Source organism: Aotus nancymaae, unplaced genomic scaffold, assembly GCF_030222135.1.
Source record: "Aotus nancymaae isolate 86718 unplaced genomic scaffold, 86718_ANA_hifiasm-v0.15.2.pri h1tg000016l, whole genome shotgun sequence".
Taxonomy (NCBI): domain Eukaryota; kingdom Metazoa; phylum Chordata; class Mammalia; order Primates; family Aotidae; genus Aotus; species Aotus nancymaae.
In genome coordinates this window covers 52,863,463-52,887,565 of record NW_026988428.1, presented here as the reverse complement: position 1 = coordinate 52,887,565, position 24,103 = coordinate 52,863,463, and the positions used below count along the sequence as shown (strand labels likewise).

General features: G+C 37.3%; 1 protein-coding gene across 8 annotated transcripts in view; it reads left to right on the top strand.

The window, feature by feature from the left end:
- Positions 1-482: 482 nt before the first annotated feature.
- The window catches only part of SLCO1A2 (solute carrier organic anion transporter family member 1A2), a 60,414-nt gene continuing 36,793 nt past the window's right edge, over positions 483-24,103 (top strand). The window contains exons 1-5 of one of the 8 annotated variants that reach the window (XM_012435696.2): positions 483-561; positions 2,785-2,900; positions 3,313-3,434; positions 16,103-16,244; positions 21,263-21,395. In XM_012435696.2, coding sequence (XP_012291119.2) covers positions 3,375-3,434; positions 16,103-16,244; positions 21,263-21,395 — 335 coding nt within the window. In that variant the 5' untranslated portion in view covers positions 483-561; positions 2,785-2,900; positions 3,313-3,374. Of the gene's footprint in view, positions 562-2,784; positions 2,901-3,088; positions 3,196-3,216; positions 3,435-11,210; positions 11,377-11,936; positions 12,086-16,102; positions 16,245-21,262; positions 21,396-24,103 lie in introns of those variants that run through there. The other 7 variants (XM_012435694.3, XM_012435697.2, XM_012435700.2 and 4 more) reach the window with 7 other exon arrangements.

The window sequence follows — 24,103 nt, the reverse complement described above, 5'->3', positions numbered from 1 at the left end:
TTTCCACTTTACGTTTCTGTTTCTTGGTCTGTTTTCTAGAGTTAGCACATTATCTAAAGTGACAGAGAAGGTATTTTTATTGTTGGATTGTTGATGAAAGGATTTACTTGTGTTTTTGTGAGTTCCAATCTTTGCTTTGATGGTGAAATCACATGTATGGGTAACATTTTATGGCTCAGTTGGGTTTCTTCCATAGTTTCTCCAAGAAATACATTCTTACTACAGTACCGCCTGTGAATGTAGAAAGTAAAATAATACTTATATTTATAAGACTGATTTGCAGAATCCATTATTTTATTCTTTGATTTCTGGTGAAAATGAACCAATAGAAGTAAAATAACATGGTAGACAAAATACAAAAAGCCATTGTTGATTCTGGCATGTACTTGCTTGGATTAATATTGGTTGAAATTGTTTCAGCTGGATACCACCCAAGAGGCTGTTCTCTTCTCACAGAGCTAGGAGCCATTTGAAGATCCTGGAAATAAGTGATTTTCATAAAAATTTTGCTGGTATAACTTCTTTTCTCAGGGAAAGGATGATCTCCTAAGTCTTCTTCATGTATGTACTACTAACTTTGCTGTAAAGTAAGGCCTTTATTTCATTAATTCAAGAGTTGAGAATAACGTAAAATTAAATGCATGCATTTTTTTCCCAGTTGATTTCTAACAATCACAAACTATGTTAGTCTACTTAACACTGGGCAAGAGCACAAACACGAATGTTTATTTGTTTTCTAAAATGTTGTATTATCTTGTGATTGAGACACGTCATTAGGGGCTGGAAACCAACAGGTGTCAAAAACCCCAGTGTTGCTGTTCAATGGATCCAGAATTACAGTCATGCAAGATGAAAAAGTTCCAGAGATCTGCTACTTAACAATGTGTATATAGCTAACAATTCTGTACTGTGCACTTAAAAGTTTAAGAGGGTAGCTTTCCTCTTGTTTGAGTGTTTTTAAAAATCTCAAACGAAAAACAACACTATACAGAGCTGTGACCAGTAGGCATGGGAGAAACTCAACATTTGTGTGAGAAAGCATACTAAAGCATTACCTGTTCCCATTTGAATGCTGAGAAGGAGTTAGAGAAATAAAATGATTCCCCACTTAAAACTTCAACACGTCGTTTTCATTAGAAGTGATGATTGACGGGGATTTGTTGGTGACGCTCTGTGGTCCTGGGAGCACAAGTCACTGTGTAAACAGTGCTGTGCTAACAAAAGAGGACTGTTCACATCGCTGGCACTGGCACGACCTCAAGAACATGGAAAGACAACACACACAATTTCCTGATTTGGGGCCAAGGTGGACAACAATGACTGATATTAACTGCTGGGTTTCATGGATTTTGTTGAATAGATGGAATAGATTTTGTTAATTTGTTTATTTTCCTCCATGAAAATGTTTGAAATGTATCTGAAAATATAAGATATTTTCACCATATAGATTGGAAAACTAGGGAAAGTTTAGGGTTAATTTAATCTCATTTAATTCTTTTCAAGTGCTTAGCCTTAAATATTACCTCTTACCTCAGTCAAGACAAGATGTTTTTAAACACGTTTTTCAATATGTTAAAACATTTTGAAACAAATCGTCCAGACATGGTGAGACAACCTGCTCTAGATGGTTACTTAATGTCACAATTCATGGGAAGAACTATATAGAATTCCCCTATGTAGTGATTTTCTGTGGCACTAACTCCAGCTTCTATGCCTTCTGGCTACATATGAAACATAGACATTTAATATAGTAATATTTTGAGCCACAGAGAAGAATGAAGACAGTTTTGACATGGAAGAAGAGTAAGTTCTCTCCCTTAGTGTTTGATAGGGTGATATATTGGGCTAAGATAATGGTTAGGAGAAAGAGAAAGAAAAAGGGAAGAGAGATTGGGTTCTAACTGCATGAGAAGAAAGAAATGAGGGCAGTTGAGAACAATAACCTGTGAATTTTTTTCACCACTTACGTGTCAAACAAATTTCATTTCCTCCTACAATGTCGGGTTCTATTCCAATGTGTTTTATTTAAAAATTTTATCTTTCCCAATAAAAGTTTAAGTTCCTTGGAATCTGGGTCCAAGTATCTTCCACAGAAACATACTTCTCTCACTGGTTTATATTCTCCATAGCCACATACTTGACTGTCTTGTTCACTGCTGAATGCTGGTGCATGGTACCATGACTGGCACAGAGTAGATGTTCAATAAATACTTGTTGTATCTGTGAGAGAATTTGTAAACATAACAAAATTCAAACATAATAGTGCAGTGACTATTGCCTTAAAGTGTGTGTTTGAGATTCAGCACATTTTATAGAGGTAAAGCAGTTAGTTTTTTAAAAAATTAGTGCCATTCAGGATCACTTGTTAAATGGATATTGTTTATAGGACTACTTAATTAATGCTGGGGATACTTTTAAAAAGTCATTCTGGAAGCTAGAATAAACCTTGCCAAAATGAAATACTTTTGTTTTGATTCAAAATATTGCCTTAGTTTCAAGATGTAAAACAAACAAAATCTTTGATGGGATTAGTAAAATTTATTTGAGTTTAAGTCAACTTTTTGTTTTACATATAAAAATGTGTGCCTGTATATTATTTATTTACATATATTTCCACATATATCTATACCTGTTACCTATAGCTACATATAGATATCTATTTATATGTTTAATCTCCTAAGCCTTAGATCTTAATTTGCAATTGTAGGATTATTTTTCAGATCAAAGAATTGTTTGTTATTTTTACTAGGCTATTTTCATGATTAAAATTCCATGTCTCCCCAGGTTTCCATTTATCAGCAGTGCCCCAGAAAGTGTTTCCCTTCCTGAGACTCTAGGGAAGTCTTGGAATGCAAAGAACTTGAAAAGAAAGCCTGGCCAGAAAAGATTTTTGAGCCTTGGTAAGCTTACTGAAGCAAATTTTTAGCACAAACACAAATCAAAGTACATGTGTTGTTAAAAGCAGCAATTTTCATGTAAGTCCTCTGGTACTATTTATTTTGGCTAAAGAAGTAAAAAGCCTTGTTTTAACCACGTGGCCATTATTTTGCAAGGAGATCATAACAAACAATTCTAATGTCTTTAATTTCACTAAAGAGTAACTAAAGTTATTTGATGTACCTTTTGAAATAGAAAACCAACAACTAAATCTTCTCTAACACCACAGTTTTCTAATCTGTATTAAAAGCGTTCCAGGTATTTTTGTAATAGCGTGGATTTCAATTATGTTGTTCATTTGCAGCACTTACTTCAAAAGAGTGATGCTTTACAATTCTGTAGTTAATTTGACAGGTTTTTTTGTTTGCTTAAAAGGGTAGAAGTAAGATATATCAAGATTTAAAACATAAATAGCTTGGAACACTCTGAAGAGCAACATGGGAGAAACTGAGAAAAGAATTGAAACCCATGGAATAAGATGTCTTTCCAAGATGAAGGTATGGAATTTTTGTATGTGGATGTATGTGCATGTACACTAGTTTTTAAAGTAAGACAGTCCTGGTAAAATTGTTCCTATCTGCAGTGAAGTGGTCTAATATTAATGACACACTACCTGATCTATTGATAATTTCTTGCTTTAAAGAAGTTGGTTTTATAACTGAGGAAGTGTCTAAACAGGATTATTGATTCAGGCAAGTTAGTCCTAAATGGCTTTGAGGGACGTAAATGGAAGATATAATCTTAAAAATTTTCAGGCACACATACTGTGGCAGGATTTATTTTTCTGAATCAAAGGCGATGCTCACTCTTACAAGTCTTCGAACCCAGATAGTTGTGGGAGTCACTTTTGGAAAATGGCTCATTACATAGAAATGCTTTGTTGTTTTGGATGCAAAGATTTGTATGCAATTATCCAGCAAAACAAATGTTTTCTTCAAGCTTTGGCAACATAACAATAATTTCCTATAAGAAAACTCATCATTTTGTCAGCTCTTCTGATGTTTTTGTCTATTTCAGAGAAAATTCTTTTTTCTAGCTCATTTTATATTCAAACAAAATTTGAATTTATTTTAAACCAAGGGATCTGGACATTTGTCTTGATTCTATAACTAGTGCCTGCAAGTGGTTTCCAAACTAAGATACTGTCACTCATTTTCTCCCTATCAGAAGTTTATTATCTATTTATATATGCATTGGGGAAATTTTAATGTGTATACAAAATTGGAGAATAATGATAGAAATCTAAAAAAAAGACTTGCCTGAAATGTTATGTTCATTATAAAAAACTCCTTGTGCTTCATTTTTCTCTCATGAAAAGGGTAATAGCAACATTCCCAACTTAAAGGATTCTTTTATGTTTGAGACAATGACTGGAATATTGTAAGCTTTCAATGAATATTAGATATTAATATTAATGGCACTTGGGGAGAAAAGTCAAGTGTTATTTACAAACTAGAGGTCTTTAAGTTTTGATTACTTTGGAGTTCAGCAAAGTTAGATATTGATGTGGATGTTGTGACAACATACTGTAAGCACAAGTGTGTCAAGTAAAAGTGAGAGACAATTGCTTAATAGCAAGTTAGGTTTCTCTGTTTCTCTGAACTTAGAAATATGCTCATTAAGCAAAATTCTTTATGAAGCATGAAAGAACTATTTTCAACAAATCTGCTTTAAACTTTGTTGTTGAAATAAATTTAAAGAGCATTATTGCTAAAAGCTAGTAGGACTAGCTTTATAAATACAGAAATTATTTAGCCCTAGACATGAGTCAGAATAGCCACTGATTTCTTTCACTCTGTGAATAAAACCAAACAAGTTAAGCAACTCATGTGTTTTAGGGAAAAAGCAATAGTATCGCAATCCATCTAATTTCCTTTCTTAAAATGTTAAATAGAATAAATTATTTTCCCAAATTTGATTTGTACTACTTGATTTATAAAACTGCGTGAAAATTGTGTACTCTCAAGAATATGCTCTGAGAATGTTTATAATGGGAAGAGAGAATTTCCACAAATGGTATTTAATATAAAATAAACATAGCTAGAGATATAGCCAAACTATCTCGTAGCCAATCACAGTTTTGATTCATATTAAGATTGCTATTCAAATTCCTAGGTCCTTTTCACATAAATTTCTATTTAGGTTTCCCCAAAATAATTGATAAATTTTGGCTTAGGGGTATTGTGTGATCTGAATGTGTTCCATCCAAATTCCCATGTTGAAATCCTAACTTCTGAGGTGAGGGTAGTAGGAGGTGGGGCCTCTGAGAGATGATTACATCACAGGGGTGAAGGCTTCGTGAATGAGTTCAGTGGCATTAAAAAGAGGCCAAAGAGAGATTTCTTCTCTTTTCTGCCATGTGAAGACACAGTGAGAAGATGGCAGTTTATGAATCAGTATGTGGGTTCTGTAAGCCAAAAATAAAATTTGAACCCCCACCCTGCTGAATGGACTCCTCCTCTTGGTCAAGATGATTCCAAAGTTAACCTAAAAAACAAGTTTGGGCCGTGATGGGAAGAGGGTGTTGGAAATGCCTCATTATATCATCACTCTTTTGGAATTCAGGAATAACCAACCAGCATTAACAACAACACAGACCTTAAGTCTGATAAGAAACATTTACATCTATTCTCTATGAAGCCTGCTACCTGGAGGCTTCGTTTGCATGATAAAGTCTTGGTCTCTGCAAGCCCTTATTATAATCCAGAAATTATTTTTTATATTATTGATAACTCTTCCAAACAATTGCCAATCAGAACATTTTAAAATCTATCTGTGACCTCCAAGCTTCTGTTTTGAGTTATCTCACCCTTCCCAATTGAACCAATGTAAATCTTACACGTATTGATTGATGTATTATGTCTCTTTAAAATGTATAAGAGCAAGCTGTACCCCACCTTGGACATATGTTTTTAGGACCTCTCTGAAGCTGTATTGTAGGTGCACCTTAACCTTGGCAAAATAAACTTTCTAAATTGAGACCTGTCTCAGATACTTTTGGGTTCACAAAATTGGCAACCATGGAGGGATTCTGAGTGGAGGTGCCCCTGACTTTTGCTTTGTACCAGCTTGAGCTATCCTTATGGCTCAAACTTATAGGACAATTTGCTGAGGTTTGGGAGCCCCCAGCCACTCCAGAGAATCCCCGATCTCCCAAAATTTGGTCAAGATCTGAAGTTTATTTTTCTCTACAACACCTCTTTTTGAGTTTTACTTGCTTCCAACAAATAAGGCAAGTTTTCCTGCTTCTATGAACAGTAGAGAATATTCAACTCCTTTCTGGAGTTGCAGCTAATTTCCAACAGGAAGGCAAGTTTGAGCTTTTTTTTTTTTTTCTCCTGCTTCTAGTAGACAGCAGTCTTGAGCCAGGGCCTCGTTTCTAGATAAGTACCTGAATTGGCTTTTTTTTTTTTTTATCTTGGAGATTTTCCTTAATAACTGAAAATTAAAATTGATAGCCAGCTAGACTTAATTTCTCCTTAGTATTAGAGTGCTCAGTAATTGTATTGTTGGGTTTTTTTGTTGTTCTGGTAGTTATCTCATCAGATTTGACCAACTCTACCCAAATTGGTCAAATTCAAATGAGAATTCCAAATTATGAGGATCTAGGCCTCTGAATTTGCTAAAATTCCTCATAGCTGAAAAAAAGGAAACAAAGAAATTATGCCCTCGGTTTCTGTTGTAGTTTCCTGTCTTAAAAAGACAATTGTTCTTTCATTTACTTTCCTTCCACCCTAATCCTTCTTCCCCTTCCACTATCTGTGGTACCAAAAAAAATCTAGAGAAGATATCAAATGACTTGAACCCCTTAAAGCACCCAGAACAAAGGCACTTCTCACTCTTTGTTTCTTTGTGGAGTTTCAAGAGTCATGGGCAGATTCTTCTTAAGGTTTAAAGTGTTTTTATTCAAAGGTAAATAATTTTGTCTAATTCAGAGTTATTTAAGGATTATATATAAAATGAGATAAAAGGGACCAGGAAAGAAGAGATGTAAAGAAATTTATAGATATAAAGAGGTATTTTGGTAAGAAAGCCTAAAAGAAAAGTAATATCATATGAGAAATAATTTTGCATGGTGAGTTTTTGTCCTAAAATAAAATCACTCGTTGTTCAAGAAAGAGAAATATTTAGAATAAACCAGAAAGTCCAAGCATGTTGTTAATGGTCTGTGTAAGTTGTAATAAGGTTAGTAAAACAGGAATTTATAAAAATGTTATGTGATTAAATCAGCTATAATTAAAGGGAATTATAATAAATAGTTTTTCTAAAAATTGAAATTTGATACTACAACTACACTCATGCAACACTAAAAGATAGGCTAGAATTGGTTAGATCAAGATTTTATCAAAAATATTGATTTACTCTTAATGAAAGAACTCTAAAATTTTTGAATTCTAGCACCTGTTTCTTTTTGAAATTATATGGATTGATATCTCAAAACCTATGCCCTTCTGCTTCAGTTTGTTCTCTCTTTTGAGAAGGCCTGGAATGGTAACTCCCTCCTTCAACTTTTTTTTGGCTCCTTTAACTTTTTATTTTTATTTTTGTTTTTTTGAGGCAGGGTCTCACTCTGTCACCCAGGCTGGAGTGCATTGGCACTATCTCAGTTCACTGTACCCTCAACCTCCCAGGCTCAAGAAATCTTCCTGTAGCTGGGACTACAGGTGTGCACCACCAAGCCAAGCATGTTTTTGTACTTTATTAGTTAATAGAGATGGTGTTTCATCATGTTGCCCAGGCTGGTTTCCAAACATGTAGACTCAAGTGATCTACCTGCCTCAGCCTCCCAAAGTGCTCGAATTACAGGCATGAGCCATGGCATCTGGCCTAACTTTTTAAATTAATAGTTGACACTAAGTAACAGAATTTTTGAAAACAAGCAAATGAAAAGTATTTTGGATCTGCTTTAGTCTGTATATCTGTTATAGCTATATATTTATATGTGTCATGTAGAAGTGATATTTCATTATGAAATTATATGAAAGATCTCTAATCACTTGGCTAAAAGAAAAGTGCTTTTAAAGACTGATAGAAGCTACCTCAGATGCTTTTTAATTCACATGATCTTAATAGTTTTGGTAAGACTAATTTGGTAAATTTAATCTCAGTATTACCTCTGGTAGTTTAAAAAGCAAGTCCCTTCTGCTAAGGAGCCAGTAAAATCAAAAGCAAGTTAGTTACTTCCTAGACACAATGGGGGTACAGGCATTGAGTAAATACACCCATTTCAAATGAGAGAAATTGGCCAAAATGAAAAAAATAGAGGCCCCATTCAAGTTTGAAACCCAGTGGGGTAGTCAAATCTTAAAGCTCCAAAATGATCCCCTTTGACTGCATGTGTCACATCCAAGTCACAATGCTGCAAGAAGTGGATTCCCATGGTCTTGGGAAGATCCACTCCAGAGACTTTGAAGGGTACAGTACCCTTCTCCTGGCTGCTTTCACGGGCTGGTGTTGAGTGTCTGTGGCTTTTTTAGGTGTACAGTTCAAGCTGTCAATGGATCTACCATTCTGGGATCTGGAGGATGGTTGTCCTCTTCTCGCAGGTCCACCAGGCAGTTCCCCAGTGGAGACTGTGTGGGTGGTTCAAGCCCACATTTCTCTTCTGCACTGCCCTAGCAGAGGTTCTTTATGAGGGTCCTACCCATGCAGCATACCTCAGCCTGGACATCCAGGTGTTTTCATACATCCTCTGAAATCTAGGCAGAGGTTCCCAAACCTCAGTTCTTTACTTTTGTGCACCTGCAGTTCAAACACCATTGTGTTAGCTGCCAAATCTTGAGGCTTATACCCTCTGAAGCAATGGCCTGAGTGGATGTTGGATCCTTCTGGGAACCGTGGCTGGGACCCCGAGGACCAAGTCCAAAGACTGCATAAGAAAACCATTTTATCCTAGGCTTCTGGGCCTGTGATGGGAGGGGCTACTGTGAAGGCCTCTGACATGTCCTGGAGACATTTTGCCTATTGTCTGGGTGATAAATATTTGGCTTCTCATTACTTATGCAAGTTTCTGCAGCCACCTTGAATTTCTCCTCAGAAAATGGGCTTTTCTTTTTTATCACATCATGTGGCTCCAAATTTTCCTAATTTTTATGTTCTGCTTCCCTTTTAAATATAAGTTCCAATTTCAAACCATATCTTTGTGAATTAATAAAACTGAATTCTTTTAAGAGTACCCAAGTCACCTCTTGAAAGCTTTATTTTGAAATTTCTTCCACCAGATACCTTAAATTATTTTTCTCAAGTTCAAATTTCCACTGATCTCTAGGGCAAGGGCAAAATGCCACCAGTCTTTTTGCTAAAGTATAGCAAGAATCACCTTTTCTCCAGTTTCCAGTAAGTTCCTCATCTCCATCTGAGAACACTTCAACCTGGACTTTACTGTCCATATAACTATCAGCATTTTGGTCAAAGCCATTCAACAAGTCTTTAGGAAGTTTCAAACTTTCCCACATCTTCCTGTCTTCTGAGCCCTCCAAGTCTCTAGGAAGTTCCAAGTTTTCCCACATTTTCCTATTTTCTTCTGAACCCTCCACACTGTTACAACCTCTGCCTGTTACTCAGTTCCAAAGTCACTTCCACATTTTTAGATATCTTTACAGCAGCACTACACTCTCTGTACCAATTTACTGCATTAGTCCATTTTCATACTGCTATGAAGAAATACGTGAGACTGGGTAATTTATAAAGAAAAAGAGATTTAATGGTTCCACATGGCTGAGGAGTCCTCACAATCATAGTGGAAGGCAAAGGAGGAGCAAAGGTATGTCTTACATGGAAGCAGGCAAGAGAGGGTGTCCCAGGGAACTGCCCTTTATAAAACCATCAGATCTTGTAAGACTTATTTACTATCACAGAATAGCATGGGAAAATCCACCCCCATAACTCAATTACTTCCCACTAGATCCCTCTCACAGCATATGAGGATTATGGGAGCTACAATTCAAGATGAGATTTTGGTGGGGACACAGCCAAAACATATCACATGGTAAATTTGGAGGTTAAGCCGGGGGGAGGGGTCCCTTCTACATGGGCACTCCAGGTGTTATTACTACCACATAATCACAGGCTTATCAAATTTGCTGTCCTCATGGATCTTACATATGCTTAATAAAACATTGGGGTAATTAACAAAGAAAAATGAGAAAGGCAAAAGGGAGTCAGAGTACTCATCCCAGAAGGGTGATGAAAATATTTGGATGGTTCATAAGAAATGAAATAAATAAAATGAAAATTGATGGGATAAACAAAGGTTTTTACAACACTATCAAAGATTGGGTGAACCAAAGTGAACCCCTACAGTTCCTCCCACATTAAATGGCCCCATACCAGTTTTCCGCATTTGCCCCAGATTGGGGAAATTGAAGAAACATCAAAAGGCAAAGGTTATAATGAGGAAGCTGACATTGCCTGGGGCAATGCTGAGGTAAATTAAGACAGAGATTAAAAAAAGAGCCCAAGACCCTTGGCTCAATCCTTTGCTGGGACCCCAAATCCTTTTTCACCAGAAAAGGTAAAATGATCTAGGCGTAGAAAAGAAAAGTTCCTGGGACCAGAACATAAAATTATACAGGTTGATAGGACTATGAAATTTAAGATGTCTAAACAGCCCTTATGTAAGGTAATTTTAACTCCTTTACCTGAATGTCTTGTGAAAATGGGTATTGTATCTGATTAGGGGATATTTCTCCTGTCTAGTACTACGAAACCGAAGTCAGGTAAATCTGCCCTTTAAGGAATGTTAATTGGACAAACTAAATGGAAACTAGTAAGATTGCCTGAGCCTACAGAATGTAGGGTAGAAGCTGAAGGGCAAGTAGGAACCAATTCACTTCATATCCCTTTGTGGAGTGTTTATTAGGGCTTATGGTAAAATACTGTGAGCACTTCCTAATGAAAAACACTGGACTAGAGAATTTCTAGTAGAGGAAATTTACTGCCTTGTTATGGAATGTTTTTGTTTTTTTTTTTTTTTTTTTTTTTTGTTATGGAATGTTAACTGAAGCTACCCCTTTGCTAGTGGAAATAATCGTGCCCCAAAGAGTTCTATAATAAATTAAAAATTGTTTACATAGGATCTTGCTACCTGAGGATGCAAAGAGGAGATACTTATGAGAAGAGAGTGTTCTTTTCCCCTGATTCTAACTCTGTGAGGAGCTGCTAGATTCTACAGTGCCTGATAAACAACTCTCATATGACAAGAACTGCTTTGTTGTAACCCAGATATTATTTTCTGTTGATAATAACTCTTCCAACCAATTGCCATCAATGGCAATTCAAGGTGAACAAAGGACATGTTGTTTGGAAGGCTGATGCTCTGGTTAAAGAGTCAAGGAAATCTTTTTCTTTTAAATTATTTACTCTTTAGAGCAATTGAGTGAAGTATGATTTTATGATGAAATTTATCTTTCTCTCCAAGTTCTCCAAAATTTGGAAACCGTGAGTATTTTGGTTTTATGACAATAGAGTTATTGGCATAAGTTTAGTAAGAGTCTTTTGTTTTAGAACAGAACAATTGGAGACACTGGTCATTTTACTGAGCCTTTGACTAGAATAACGTATTTTCAGGTAAATTTCCAGCAAAGTCAACTTAAAAAGAGCCTATATGATAAGTCAAGTTCTTGCTGCACTTTATGTAAACAATCAGGCCAAATATAATATGCCTAACACTTATTTTTACACACAGACTGGTCTTACTATAATTTTTCTTTAATAGAAAAGGAGGATGAGAGAGAGAGAGAGAAAAAAAATTGTTTCAAAGGAAAAGTTTTACACTTGTTACTAGATTTCAGCCCCAACTTTTATTTTTGAATGCAGATTGAATCAAGAATTGTTTCTTGGCTATAATAATCCTCTAAAGAATAGCAGATTATACTTTTCCTTCACATTTTTAGTTGAATCTCTAATGGAATAGCTTCCTTTTTTCATTCTGACACACAAATACTCTTTTGATTGACAAAATATTAATGTTATTTATCTCTCCTTGTTTTACTTCCAAGGAAACCTGAATCATGGTATTCTCAAGAGTAGAGGTGCAAATCTCTTATTTGGGATCCCACTGGGCCTGATCTATTTTTGACTACAAATGCCCTGCTGTTAAGACTATACAGGTACCCTTCCTCTAGGTCTATGGACTATTGCAGAAGAGGTGGGTGTGTGAGATTGTGAGGGCTAGGTTTGAGGAAGTGAGTTAGTTCAGATCATCCAAATCAAGGATAAATACACAGATGCTTAAACAGCTGGTGAAACAAAGGATTTTGCCTTCTGAACTATTATGTGGCACATTTTCATCCACCCCAATCGCAAAGAATTTTATGATTTTGTAGAATTAAAAGAAAATAATTACTGAGATGATAAAGATACCTGGTGACAAAGCCTTCTGGGTATAAAACTCTCAGTTATGAGTTGTGCAGATAGATATACATGCATTTTTAAATTTTATTTTTGTTTTTTTATTTCTTTTTTGAGACTCACTCAAGGTCTCACTGTTACCCAGCCTGGAGTGTAGTGGTATCATCATGGCTTACTGCAGCCTTGACCTTCTGGGCTCAGGTGATCCTCATACCTCAGCCTCCCTGGTGGCTGGCACTATAGGCATGTACCACAATGCCTTATTGTATTTTTTTAGAGTCAGAGTTTTGCCATGTTGCCCAGGTTGGTCTCAAACTCCTGGGCTCAAGTCATCCACAGACCTTGGCCTTTCAAAATCCTGGGAATATAGATGTGAGTCACTGCACCCAGCCAGTATATATTAATTTTTTTTTTCAGAGCAATGCTTATGTTTTATGTATCTAATTGCTATAAGTCTGTAACTAAAAGCAAGATTATAGTAGCTTAATGCATAGACGTTAAAGATAAGTCTGTTTTGTAACCTGGCCTTGGCTTTTTGTTTGCTGGCTTTTTACTGAAAAAAATTAAGGAGTAATGAATACTTGTCCATGTCCATTCCTATCTGGCCTAGAACATTTAATTCACTATAAGTCTTTTGACTCTATATCCCTTGGCCATAGGAGGTCCCACTGAGGGACAGGGTAGATCTCAGTCAGGTAGCCATGCCACCCTGACAATGGTATGGGACAAAATAAAAATTTGGTAGATGTTGTTGCCTCTGGCAAATCTTAGCTGGAAGAGGAAGAATGTAAAGCAAAAATAAGATTCTAAGGACCTCAACCATCTGAATGGACCCTTCCTCTCAGCCAAAGGCATTCCAAAATTAGCCTGAAAAACAAGTTTAGGCCATAATGGAAAGCAGCGTGGGTCAGACACACCTCATTGTACCCTCTTCCCTTTTGGAATTCAGGAAAAACTAGCCAGAACTAACATCAGCACAGACTTTAAGTCTGACAAGAAATATTTACGTCTATTCGTTCTGAAGCCTGCTACCTGGAGGCTTCATCTGCATGATAGAATCTTGGTCCCCACAAGCCCTTATGGTAACCTGGATATTATTTTCTATTGATAATAACTCTTCCAACCAATTGCCAATCAGCACATTTAAAAATCTACCTATGACCTAAAACCCCCACGTGCATTGATTGATGCATTATGTCTCCCTAAAATGTATAAATCAAGCTGTACCCTGACCACCTTGCAGACATATTGTCAGAACATCCTGAGGCTGTGTTTGGACATGACCTTAATCTTGGCAAAATAAGCTTTCTAAATTGATTGAGAGCTGTCTTGAATACAATTTTGAGTTCACAGGCCTCACCTAGCCTAAATTTGCTAGTGCCTTGATCTGGGACTTTCCAGTCTTTGAAACTGTGAGAATTAATTTTCTGCTGTTTATAAGCCACTCAGCTTAGGGTATTTTGTTGTAGCAGTCCAGATGGATGAAACACTATATTTAATCTTATTAAATTTCATATTTCTTTCAGCTCTAATTTGTTAAAGATGTTTTGATACTTACTCTGTCATTAATTCAGTAAACTTGTATTGGGTGCCTACTATTTGTCAGGCACTTAGTAGGCACCAGAGACACAAGGGTAAATAGTATATGGCTCCTGTCTCTGACTTGTTCACATAATAATGAGAGAGGAACCTATAGACATCCAAACCCATAAATAAAGTGCACTGTAATAGAGGCTGTAATCAAGTTAGTCACAGAGTAGGGTGGGGAGATAAAGAGTGAATGGTTAAGGCTTACCTGGGGAGCAAAGAGGCAAGGGAGGCTTCACAATAGAAGTCATAAAATACCTGAGTCTTGAAAATTAATTATATATTTACCAGATGAATGAAGGGAAGAAAGGCATTATAACTGGAGGAATATTATATAAAAGCACTGAACTATTAGAAAAGAGAGAGAAAGAGAAAAAAGAGCAATAATGGATGAATTAGAATCTCAGAAATGGAAAGAATGGATTCGAGAGCAGGACTGGAGGTATTTTATTGTATAGGAGAGGGACACTGATCTTTCTAAAGACGTAGAAAAATTAGAGAAGGTAGGGATAGAGGTAAGTTTGCAGGCGAAGTTGCTGATATCATTTGCTGGTCATGAAGAAAGAACATGTGGCTGGGTTGGAGACTGAGAAACAGAAAAAGTTGTGAATTCACTTGAAGGGAATATGTGAAATAGAGAACAAGTTGTGTGATTGGCTCAAGACTGGAGGTGTGAAAGGTGGAAAGTGTGAGAATTTTAAGAATTTGAGTGTGCTAGATAGTTAGTAGGTCAAATGGTATCCCAGGATGCAAGTGTCACCAGAAAGTATCTTTAATAGGATGAAGCAAAAATCCCTATGGCATGTGACACAAGACCACTATTTAAGTTGATGTAAATCTATCTATAATTTGTTCATTTTGAAGTAGTAATTAATCTACCTAACTATGCTATTACAAGTATGCAATGCTCCTGCTTTAAAATCTCTTACTAAAAGCTATCTTTTTAAATTTAATAAACCTATCAGAATTTTAACTTTTCATATTTTTAGTAAAACCATACTAACTCCTGGGTGATTACAGTGGTTCTATCTGTGAACTCATCCCTGATGTTGTTATGGATTGCATCAATCTTACTGTTTTCTGGAACTGTATCAATTCATAGAAAGTATGATTAATTAAACATATGGAAATTTATGGTATACATATTAGGTAGGCAGTAAGAATAAATGGAAGGCCAGGGTCCATGTGAGCTGATTCTCCAAGATTCAGGAAAGCTTCCCAAAATAAATTGAGTCTCCTTTTTGTGTGGTCCTCCAGTTACACTGCAGCTGAGAAACCCTGAAAACACTCTGCCCCAGGCTTATATCCCCTAGAAACAGCTGGGATTGCTGAGCTCAAGGGTTGCAGAGCATCCACTCTAGGAAGAATGAAGCCATAACTCAGATTGTTCTTGATATTTCCTTCATTTCTGAGAATGCAGAATGTTTCTGACCAAGAATTACAAGCAAGAACAGAAAAAAGTGGGTCAGCCAAGGTTATCTGGGGACCTGTTGTCCTGCAGAGAGAACTTAAGCATATTTGCTACCGAAATAATGTCTTCGTATAATTCTGCATTCTTTTTTTTTTTTTTTTGAGACGGAGTGTCGCTCTTGTTACCCAGGCTGGAGTGCAATGGCGCGATCTCGGCTCACCGCAACCTCCGCCTCCTGGGTTCAGGCAATTCTCCTGCCTCAGCCTCCTGAGTAGCTGGGATTACAGGCACGTGCCACCATGCCCAGCTAATTTTTTGTATTAGTAGAGACGGGGTTTCACCATGTTGACCAGGATGATCTCGATCTCTTGACCTCGTGATCCACCCGCCTCGGCCTCCCAAAGTGCTGGGATTACAGGCGTGAGCCACCGCGCCCGGCTGCATTCTTTCTTTTCATTACAGTATATGTATGAACTCTTTTGTACTTTAGATAGCATTGTAGTTCTGAAAACCTGTTTAAATCATCAGCTATGTATTACTTAGAATGACTGTTTGTTTCTATGTAGGTACAAGTATGCTTATACAATATTGAGGCTACAACTGCCTACAAAATTAGTCTCACTTTGAGTTTTAAGAGAGAAATCACAGTATGACAGACAAGAGGAACAGACTACGTTTTTAAGTTTCTTGCAAATTCAAAGGTCACTTAAGTTGGAGACAATCAGTCTTATGATGGAAGACATTTATCAACAGACCACAAGTATACAATTTAAAAACAATTTTTTGGTATGTTTTCTTACTTATTTTTTTTCCTAGATGTTTCTATTGGCAATAACGTGTGCATATGTATCCAAAACACTATCTGGATCTTATATGAATTCCATGCTCACACAAATAGAGAGACAATTCAACATCCCAACATCTCTAGTTGGATTCATTAATGGAAGCTTTGAGATTGGTAATGAATTATTTTTGCATTTCTTCTTTTTGTATTTTGTCTTATCTATGGAACTACTCTGAATTTTATTCTCCTTATTTGCTGTTATAGGTCATTTAACCTGATCGGGTTATATGTTTCCTAAAACTGATTGATTAGCTAAGCTCAGAATGTGCTTGAAAATAATTTATTTAAATATTACCCCATAATAGCACCTAAATATTGCCACATATTCCACCATTGTTCTTTTTATTCTAATAGTTTCTTAGTTATGTAGCATGAATGGCAGAGTATTTAGAGTACTTATATTTAAATCTATCATTTCACAACCCTAAGGGAAACTAAGGGCACCATCTTTGTATTTAGAAGATACAGATAGAACACCTAGAAGATGTACAAGATATTGTTGGAGACCGAAGAAATTGTCTTACAAATGAAAATGCAAATATTTTTCTGCTATTTGGTTTGGGAGGTTGACAATTCTTTTTCCAAGTACAGAGAAGAAAAAATTGCTTTCGTATCTCTCTGAATTTATTTCAGAAGCAGCCTCTAGGGAAGAATAAAGTCTACTCGTAGACTCTGATTTTTGTGGATGATTGAGAATACGTGAACACAGAGAGCGAGAATGAAGGAAAGAAAGATTTCCCCATGAAAAAGTTATATAGAAATACCAGTGTCACTCCCTTCTAGTTTTATAATAGCTTCCACTTTCTTCAAGGTGATAATTGCCTTTAATATACTTAACTCATATTCAAAAAAAATCAGGATTGAGGAGAAGCAAAACTGAAACAGGTGATTCTTGATCTTGTCTACTAGTGTTCAACTTCCTTACGTCTTACCCTGTATCACCTGTGTGCTGATCCCAGTGAGAGAGTTAGAACTAACTTCCTGTATAGCCCACGAATAGACTGAGCTTATGATCTAATAGAAGGTAGAGATGCAAATAATAATAACATTAATTGAATGAAGTAAGTTTGGAGGCATAGATATGTACAAGGTCTTACAGGAACAAAAGGAACACTGAATCATTTAGGAAAGGCAGACTCTTGAAGGATAACTAAAAGTTCTCTAGGAGAAGAAATGAGGTTAAGTAAGTGTGAATAAAATTCCAATAGAAGAAGAAGCATCCTAAGAATGATGCAGCGTAATAGCCTATGTGAGTGTAGGGTTTTAGGGCCCCACAGGGTCATGGGGTGTCCTTTACGCTGTGCTGAGGTTCAGGATTCGAGAAGTAAAGAGACAGGACACTGAAGAACTGGTGATGAGCATCTGGACTCGGGGGGCCATGCCAGCTGTGAGTAGAGATCAGCGAGGGCCCCAAATGCCCAGGATCATCTGTATTTATTAGGTACAAGCAGGGGGCAGGGTCGTGAGTGAGGTCATCATCTATAGGCTTAGTAATTGGGCATACATAATCATGTGAGTCACAAGTGAGGGGGCCACTCCATTATGTCACTTGGGCAGAGAGGTGGGCTGTGTGCAGTATGGGGCCGTGCCGTGTGCAGTAGTAGAGGGTCGTGTACAGAAAAGGGGTCCACCCCCATTAGGTCACCGAGGCAAGGAGGTGGGCTGTGTACAACAGGTGCCATGCACAACACTTCTTATCTGGGAGCTGGAGACTTCAAAGGATTTCTAATAGAAGGATACTGTAAGCCAATGCAGTGGGAGCTGACAGACTTGTTGTGCTCTTCTCTTAAGATATTTATGGGAGGATGATTTGAGCTAGCAGAGAAGTGAGAAAAGACTGACAGGGTGTACAGCCGCCGTGACTGGTCACACCAGAGGGGTTCTTCTCCCTCGGTTATTTCCAGGTCATTCTCAGGCCTGAGGTCTACTTTCCACAGGAACTGGATGCAAGGTACTACAACTCCTTTATCAGGAGGAGAGGCTCTTGCTCCAAGTCTGCCATACAGCGTATGCCCTTTCAGGCAGGGATGCCACCGCCTGGGTCTTTGGTTCTTGTCCCGGTCTGGCTATTTTCCCATGTACTGTTTCTGTTCTGTGACTGCTCTAGACATTCCTCCAACTACAAACTACTATGGTTATATAGAAGGATTCTATAAATCAGCACTAAATGTGTCAGTACAGCTCCGACTACAATACCTATATGATTATATAGAAAGATTATATAGAACTAAGTATGCTAGATAGAACTATTAAGTATGATTATATAAGCTAGATATATGTAAGCAGTAAGTTATACTTCAGGCACTAATTCTATAAACTAAGATATGCTTATATATAAAGGATTATATAAAGGAAATAGCTGAGTAATAGCACTATAGACTAAGATATTCTTCAGGCACTAATTGTGCCTGGGATCTGGACAGTTCTCCTTCCTTGGTGCCCATGGGGGGTGTTACCCACAGTGAGGAGCAACATTCAGCCTGATAACATTGGCTAGCCAAGATAAAGTTGTGAAGTATTACAATACGAGCCTGGAGAAATGGGCAAGGGTGGACAATGGGTTATGAAGAGCTTTGTGTGCCTGCTATGTCATTTATTTTCTAATCCTCTAGGTGAGGGAGTGTCACTGAGGATTGAAAGAGGTTGTTAACCTTTCTGTGTCAAGGACCCTTTTAGCAATCTAACACCATATGACCCTGGAATAATAATTTCAATTGCATAGAAAAGAACTACATGGGTGCAAAGGAAACCAATTATATTGAAGTAGAATTATCAAGATATTAAAACAAATTTTTACATAGTAATATTTGTACTTTTAATCAACTCATTAAATTAAAAGTAATTATTTACTAATTTAAAAGTAATTATTGTGTCAATATTTTGAATTATTTGCAACAGCCATATTGTCATCTGAACATATCTTTAACTTCTATTGGTGACAATTGGTGACAAAGTCGTATGTTCACATTGCAGTTATATGAGACTGAAGCACTGGGGAACTATTGATTAGCAAGTAAGTAGGCATTTGCTAAAACTAGAGAAAAAATTTATGAGGTTATTCAGGGAGAGGACATAGAGTGATAATTACAGTGGACAAAGAATAGATCCTGAGCTGCCCAAGCATTTAAGGCACAAATGGAAGAAAAGGAGTCTATGACAATGTTAATAGAAGGAATGGTCGGAGAAACTAGAGGGGGAACCAGGAGCAGATAGTATTGTGAAAGACAAAGGAGTAGAAATTTGAAAACAAAAACACATGTATCAGCAGTGTCAAAAGCATCAGAAATATCCAGTTAGATAAGGATGGAGAACTATCCCCTGGGTTTCATAATATGGAGATAACTGATGATCTTTGCCAGGGCACTTTTTGTTTTAGCAAACTTAGAAGCTAGAAAGCAGTAGAGGTAGGAACAACTTTAGGAGATTAGAGAGGGGAAAAAGTGGAATTTATGAATATGGATGAACATTCTGGGAAGTTTAGAGGGAAACTAGAGAGATTAGACTAAAGTCCAGTTGAGCAAGAGAGGCTTAAAATATATATGAGAGATTTTAATTACTAGAGTAAGTTGCTGAAGAAAATGGCAGTACCCTGATGGTGTGTTTAGTGTTGGGTGGTCAGATGGGCACCACAACCTCTGAAACTGAAGGAAGGTGGTAAAGCCATCAGGTGGAAAACTCAGATGCCTTCATGTTTGTTTGCCCCAAATTTCTTGATAAAACAGAAAATATTAACAATTTCTACCACTAGTGGATGGTGATAGGTAGCTTGAGGAGAGTGATGAAGATCAGAAATAGTGTTGAGGGACAAAAGAGAGGTAATTTACAAATGCCAACAGATATATCACTTACCTTACATTTCACGGGTCAGTTTTACAGGCAGCATTCTCCATACCTTTGACAAAAACTTACTTCTCTTTTTCCATGCTTTCTCATAATAATTATTTCCTGACAGAGCAAGGCAGTTTAAAAGATGAACTCACTGTTACGTGAAGAAGGAAAGTTCTTCCTGTCTTCTCCTTTCAAAAAATAGATATGGATTTCAAACAGTGGCCTCTATAGACACTACCTTCAACATGGTTGGCTTTAGTGATGAGATGTTAGAAACCTAGAGAGGTCAGTGTGGCCGATATAGTTATAGAGGTGGGGCACTCTCCATACATGGACATGTCTTCTACACACAAGGCAGACTAGAGAAAAATATAGATAGGAAGAAAAGTTTTAAAAATATACACCACTGAGAAAACCATTAACTCCTTGAGGAAAAAGATTTTTGAACTTTTTATAATCTTGAGTCATTGCAGAGGTGTTCCTTATATATAGCAAAAGCAAGGGAGATATTATTTACTGAATTAAAAATTGTATGGTTTACAAAAGCCTTTCTCATATATTTGGTTTTTTCAACTCTTTACTCCACACTCTTTGAGGATCTGTCCATCAGATGAGCCTTCCACCATTAATTTCTTTATTCTAATGCTTCATCCTATGACATGGGGATACATTTTTCATTGCCATTTTTATTCCTCAAATCCAGACTCACTTAAGACCCAGTAGAAGTGAGGGTCTACTAATTTTTACTTAACTGCATTGTCTGATCTAGGGAAAAAAGTAGAAAAAAAATATAGATCCCTGTCTTGGTCATGTTGGCCAAAATGAAGGTATTTTTAAATGAGTTACAAAACAAGAAGTTACCTAAATTTGACTTTTGCTTCTCTTTCTGGGCATAGGAAAACATGAGAGTGTTCTATGGAGCAGGCATTGAGAGAGAGGCCAGAGGTCACATGCAGGCTGACACCTTTTGCACCTCATTTCCTAGTCTAGACAGTCACAAATAGAGCCTTTAACATTTCCCAGAACCATTCTTTAGTTCCTTTCACTGGCTTCTCTTCTTTTCTTCTCTATAAATGTTAGTGTTCCACAGATATCTGTTTCTGTATCTGTCTACATTGCAAAATAAAACCCTTCTTGAGGGCAGGGATTGTGTTTTATTCATTTATTATTAAATGCAATCCTAGCACAAATCCCATTATTTAAGATAGTTGTTATGCAGTAAATGCTAGAATGTAAATGATTGGGTGAGGCTGTTAAGACTTTGTTCATATTTTTAAAAATGATTATTCTCAATATTTTTCTAGGAAATCTTTTGTTGATTATATTTGTGAGTTATTTTGGAAACAAACTGCATAGACCTATAATGATTGGCACTGGATGTGTGGTTATGGGCTTAGGCTGTTTCTTAAAATCACTACCTCATTTCCTCATGAACCGGTAAGTATTCCAGTCTGATAATTTTGGGTGGTCAAATTTCACTTGCAGGAAATGAAGCTTGCACTTTCCTCTCTAGGAGAAATGCTTTCCAACAGCATAGAGCATTGTAATGAGAAGGGGGAAAAGCACGTTCTGTTTCCTCTGTCTGTTTTGTGCTCTTGGCTGCGTCACTCCACTTACGTAGTCACTTTTGTCAATTTACGCAATGGGCATTTGGGACACTTTTCTCATGGAGTTGAGTCTGGTGAAAAGATTCTCAGGATCAGCCAAAACTTGGGATTATTCCCTTCTCAGGACCATGTAAATACTTCTAATTATAATGAGATTCTGTTTAATTGTAGGTCACCCTGAAGGTTGATTTTTCTTTTAATTTTTGCCAAAGTAATTATGTACAAAAGTCATAAAAAGAGATACTATACAAAAAGGCTTATATTAATAAAAAGTTCTCCCTTGCTGCTTATTACTGCTTTCCAGAGGCAAGCATGTATAACTTTTAGCTTTTTCTTCTATTTGCCTCCAATTTCTTTCTTTTTTTTCCTGTTTTTATTATTTGTTTATTTATTTTGAGAAGAAGTCTCGCTTTGTCACCCAGGCTGGAGTGCAATGATATGATCTCGGCTCACTGCAACCCACTTCCCGGGTTCAACTGATTCTCCTGCCTCAGCCTCCTGAGTAGCTGGGACTACAGTTGCGTCCACCACACCTGGCTAAGTTTTTGTATTTTTAATAGAGACAGGGTTTCATCATGTTAGCCAGGAGGGTCTTGATCTTCTAACCTCATAATACACCTGCCTCAGCCTCTGTTTCTATTTTTTTTTTTTTTTTTAAATTTATTTATTTATTTATTTTTTTAATTGCATTTTAGGTTTTGGGGTATATGTGAAAAACATGCAAGGTTGTTGCTTAGGTGCATACGTGGCAGTGTGATTTGCTGCCTTCCTCCCCTTCACCCATATCTGGCATTTCTCCCCATGCTATCCCTCCCCAATTCCCCACCCCCCCGCTGTCCCCCCCACTCCCCCACAACAGACCCCCATGTATAGTGCTCCCCTCCCTGTGTCCATGTGTTCTCCTTGTTCAACACCCACCTATGAGTGAGAACATGTGGTGTTTGATTTTGTGTTCTTGTGTCAGTTTGCTGAGAATGATGGTTTCCAGGTTCATCCATGTCCCTACAAAGGACGCGAACTCCTCGTTTTTAATGGCTGCATAATATTCCATGGTGTATATGTGCCACATTTTTCCTGTCCAGTCTATCATCGATGGGCATTTGGGTTGGTTCCAGGTCTTTGCTATTGTAAACTGTGCTGCAATGAACATTCGTGTGCATGTGTCCTTATAGTAGAACGATTTATAATCCTTTGGATATATACCCAGTAATGGGATTGCTGGGTCAAATGGAATTTCTATTTCTAGGTCCTTGAGGAATCGCCACACTGTTTTCCACAATGGTTGAACTAATTTACACTCCCACCAACAGTGTAAAAGTGTTCCTATTTCTCCACATCCTCTCCAGCATCTGTTGTCTCCAGATTTTTTAATGATTGCCATTCTAACTGGTGTGAGATGGTATCTCAATGTAGTTTTGATTTGTATTTCTCTAATGGCCAGTGATGATGAGCATTTTTTCATATGCTTGTTGGCCTCATGTATGTCTTCTTTTGTAAAGTATCTGTTCATGTCCTTCGCCCACTTTTGAATGGACTTGTTTGTTTTTTTCTTGTAAATCTTTTTTAGCTCGTTGTAAATTCTGGATATCAGCCCTTTGTCAGATGGGTAGGCTGCAAAAATTTTTTCCCATTCTGTTGGTTGCCGATTCACTCTATTGACTGTTTCTTTTGCTGTGCAGAAGCTGTGGAGTTTGATTAGGTCCCATTTGTCTATTTTGGCTTTTGTTGCCAATGCTTTTGGTGTTTTGGTCATGAAGTCCTTGCCTACGCCTATGTTTCTATTTTTATTGAGGCAGAGTCTCACTCACTCTGTCTTCCAGGCTGGAGTGCAGTGGTGCCATCTCCTGGCTCACTGCAACCTTCACCTCCTAAGTTGAAGCGATTCTCCTGCCTCAGCCTCCTGAGTAGCTGGGATTATAGGTGCGTGTCACCAAGCCCAGTTAATTTTTATATTTTTAGTAAAGATGGGGCTTCCCCAAGTTGGCCAGGCTGTTCTGGAATTCCTGGGTTCAAGCAATCCACCCACCTCGGCCTCCCCAAGTGCTAGGATTACAGGCGTGAGCCACAGTGCCCTGCCTTGCCTTTGTTATTTCTAAGTAAATGCTATTCTATTAGTTTTGAATCCTGGTGTACTCTGCTTTATTGCATCTCACTTTGTTGCACTTTGCAGATATTGCATTTTTCATAAATTGAAGTTTTATGGCAACCCTCTGTTGAATATCAGACTCATTCAATTAGAATCATTTTCCAACAGCATATGCTCACTTTGTGTCTGGGTTGCATTTAATAATTCTTGCAATATTTTAAGCTTTGGCATTATTATTGTATCTGTCATGGTGATCTGTGATTAGTGATCATTGTTATTACTAATGCAATTGTTTTGGCATGCCACTAACTTATGCCCATTTAAGATGATGATTATTTATTTATTTATTTATTAGAGACAGAGTGTCACCCAAGTTGGAGTGTAGTGGTGTGATCTCACTCACTGTAGCTTTGACCTCCGCAGGCTCAGATGATCCTCTCACCTCAGTCTCC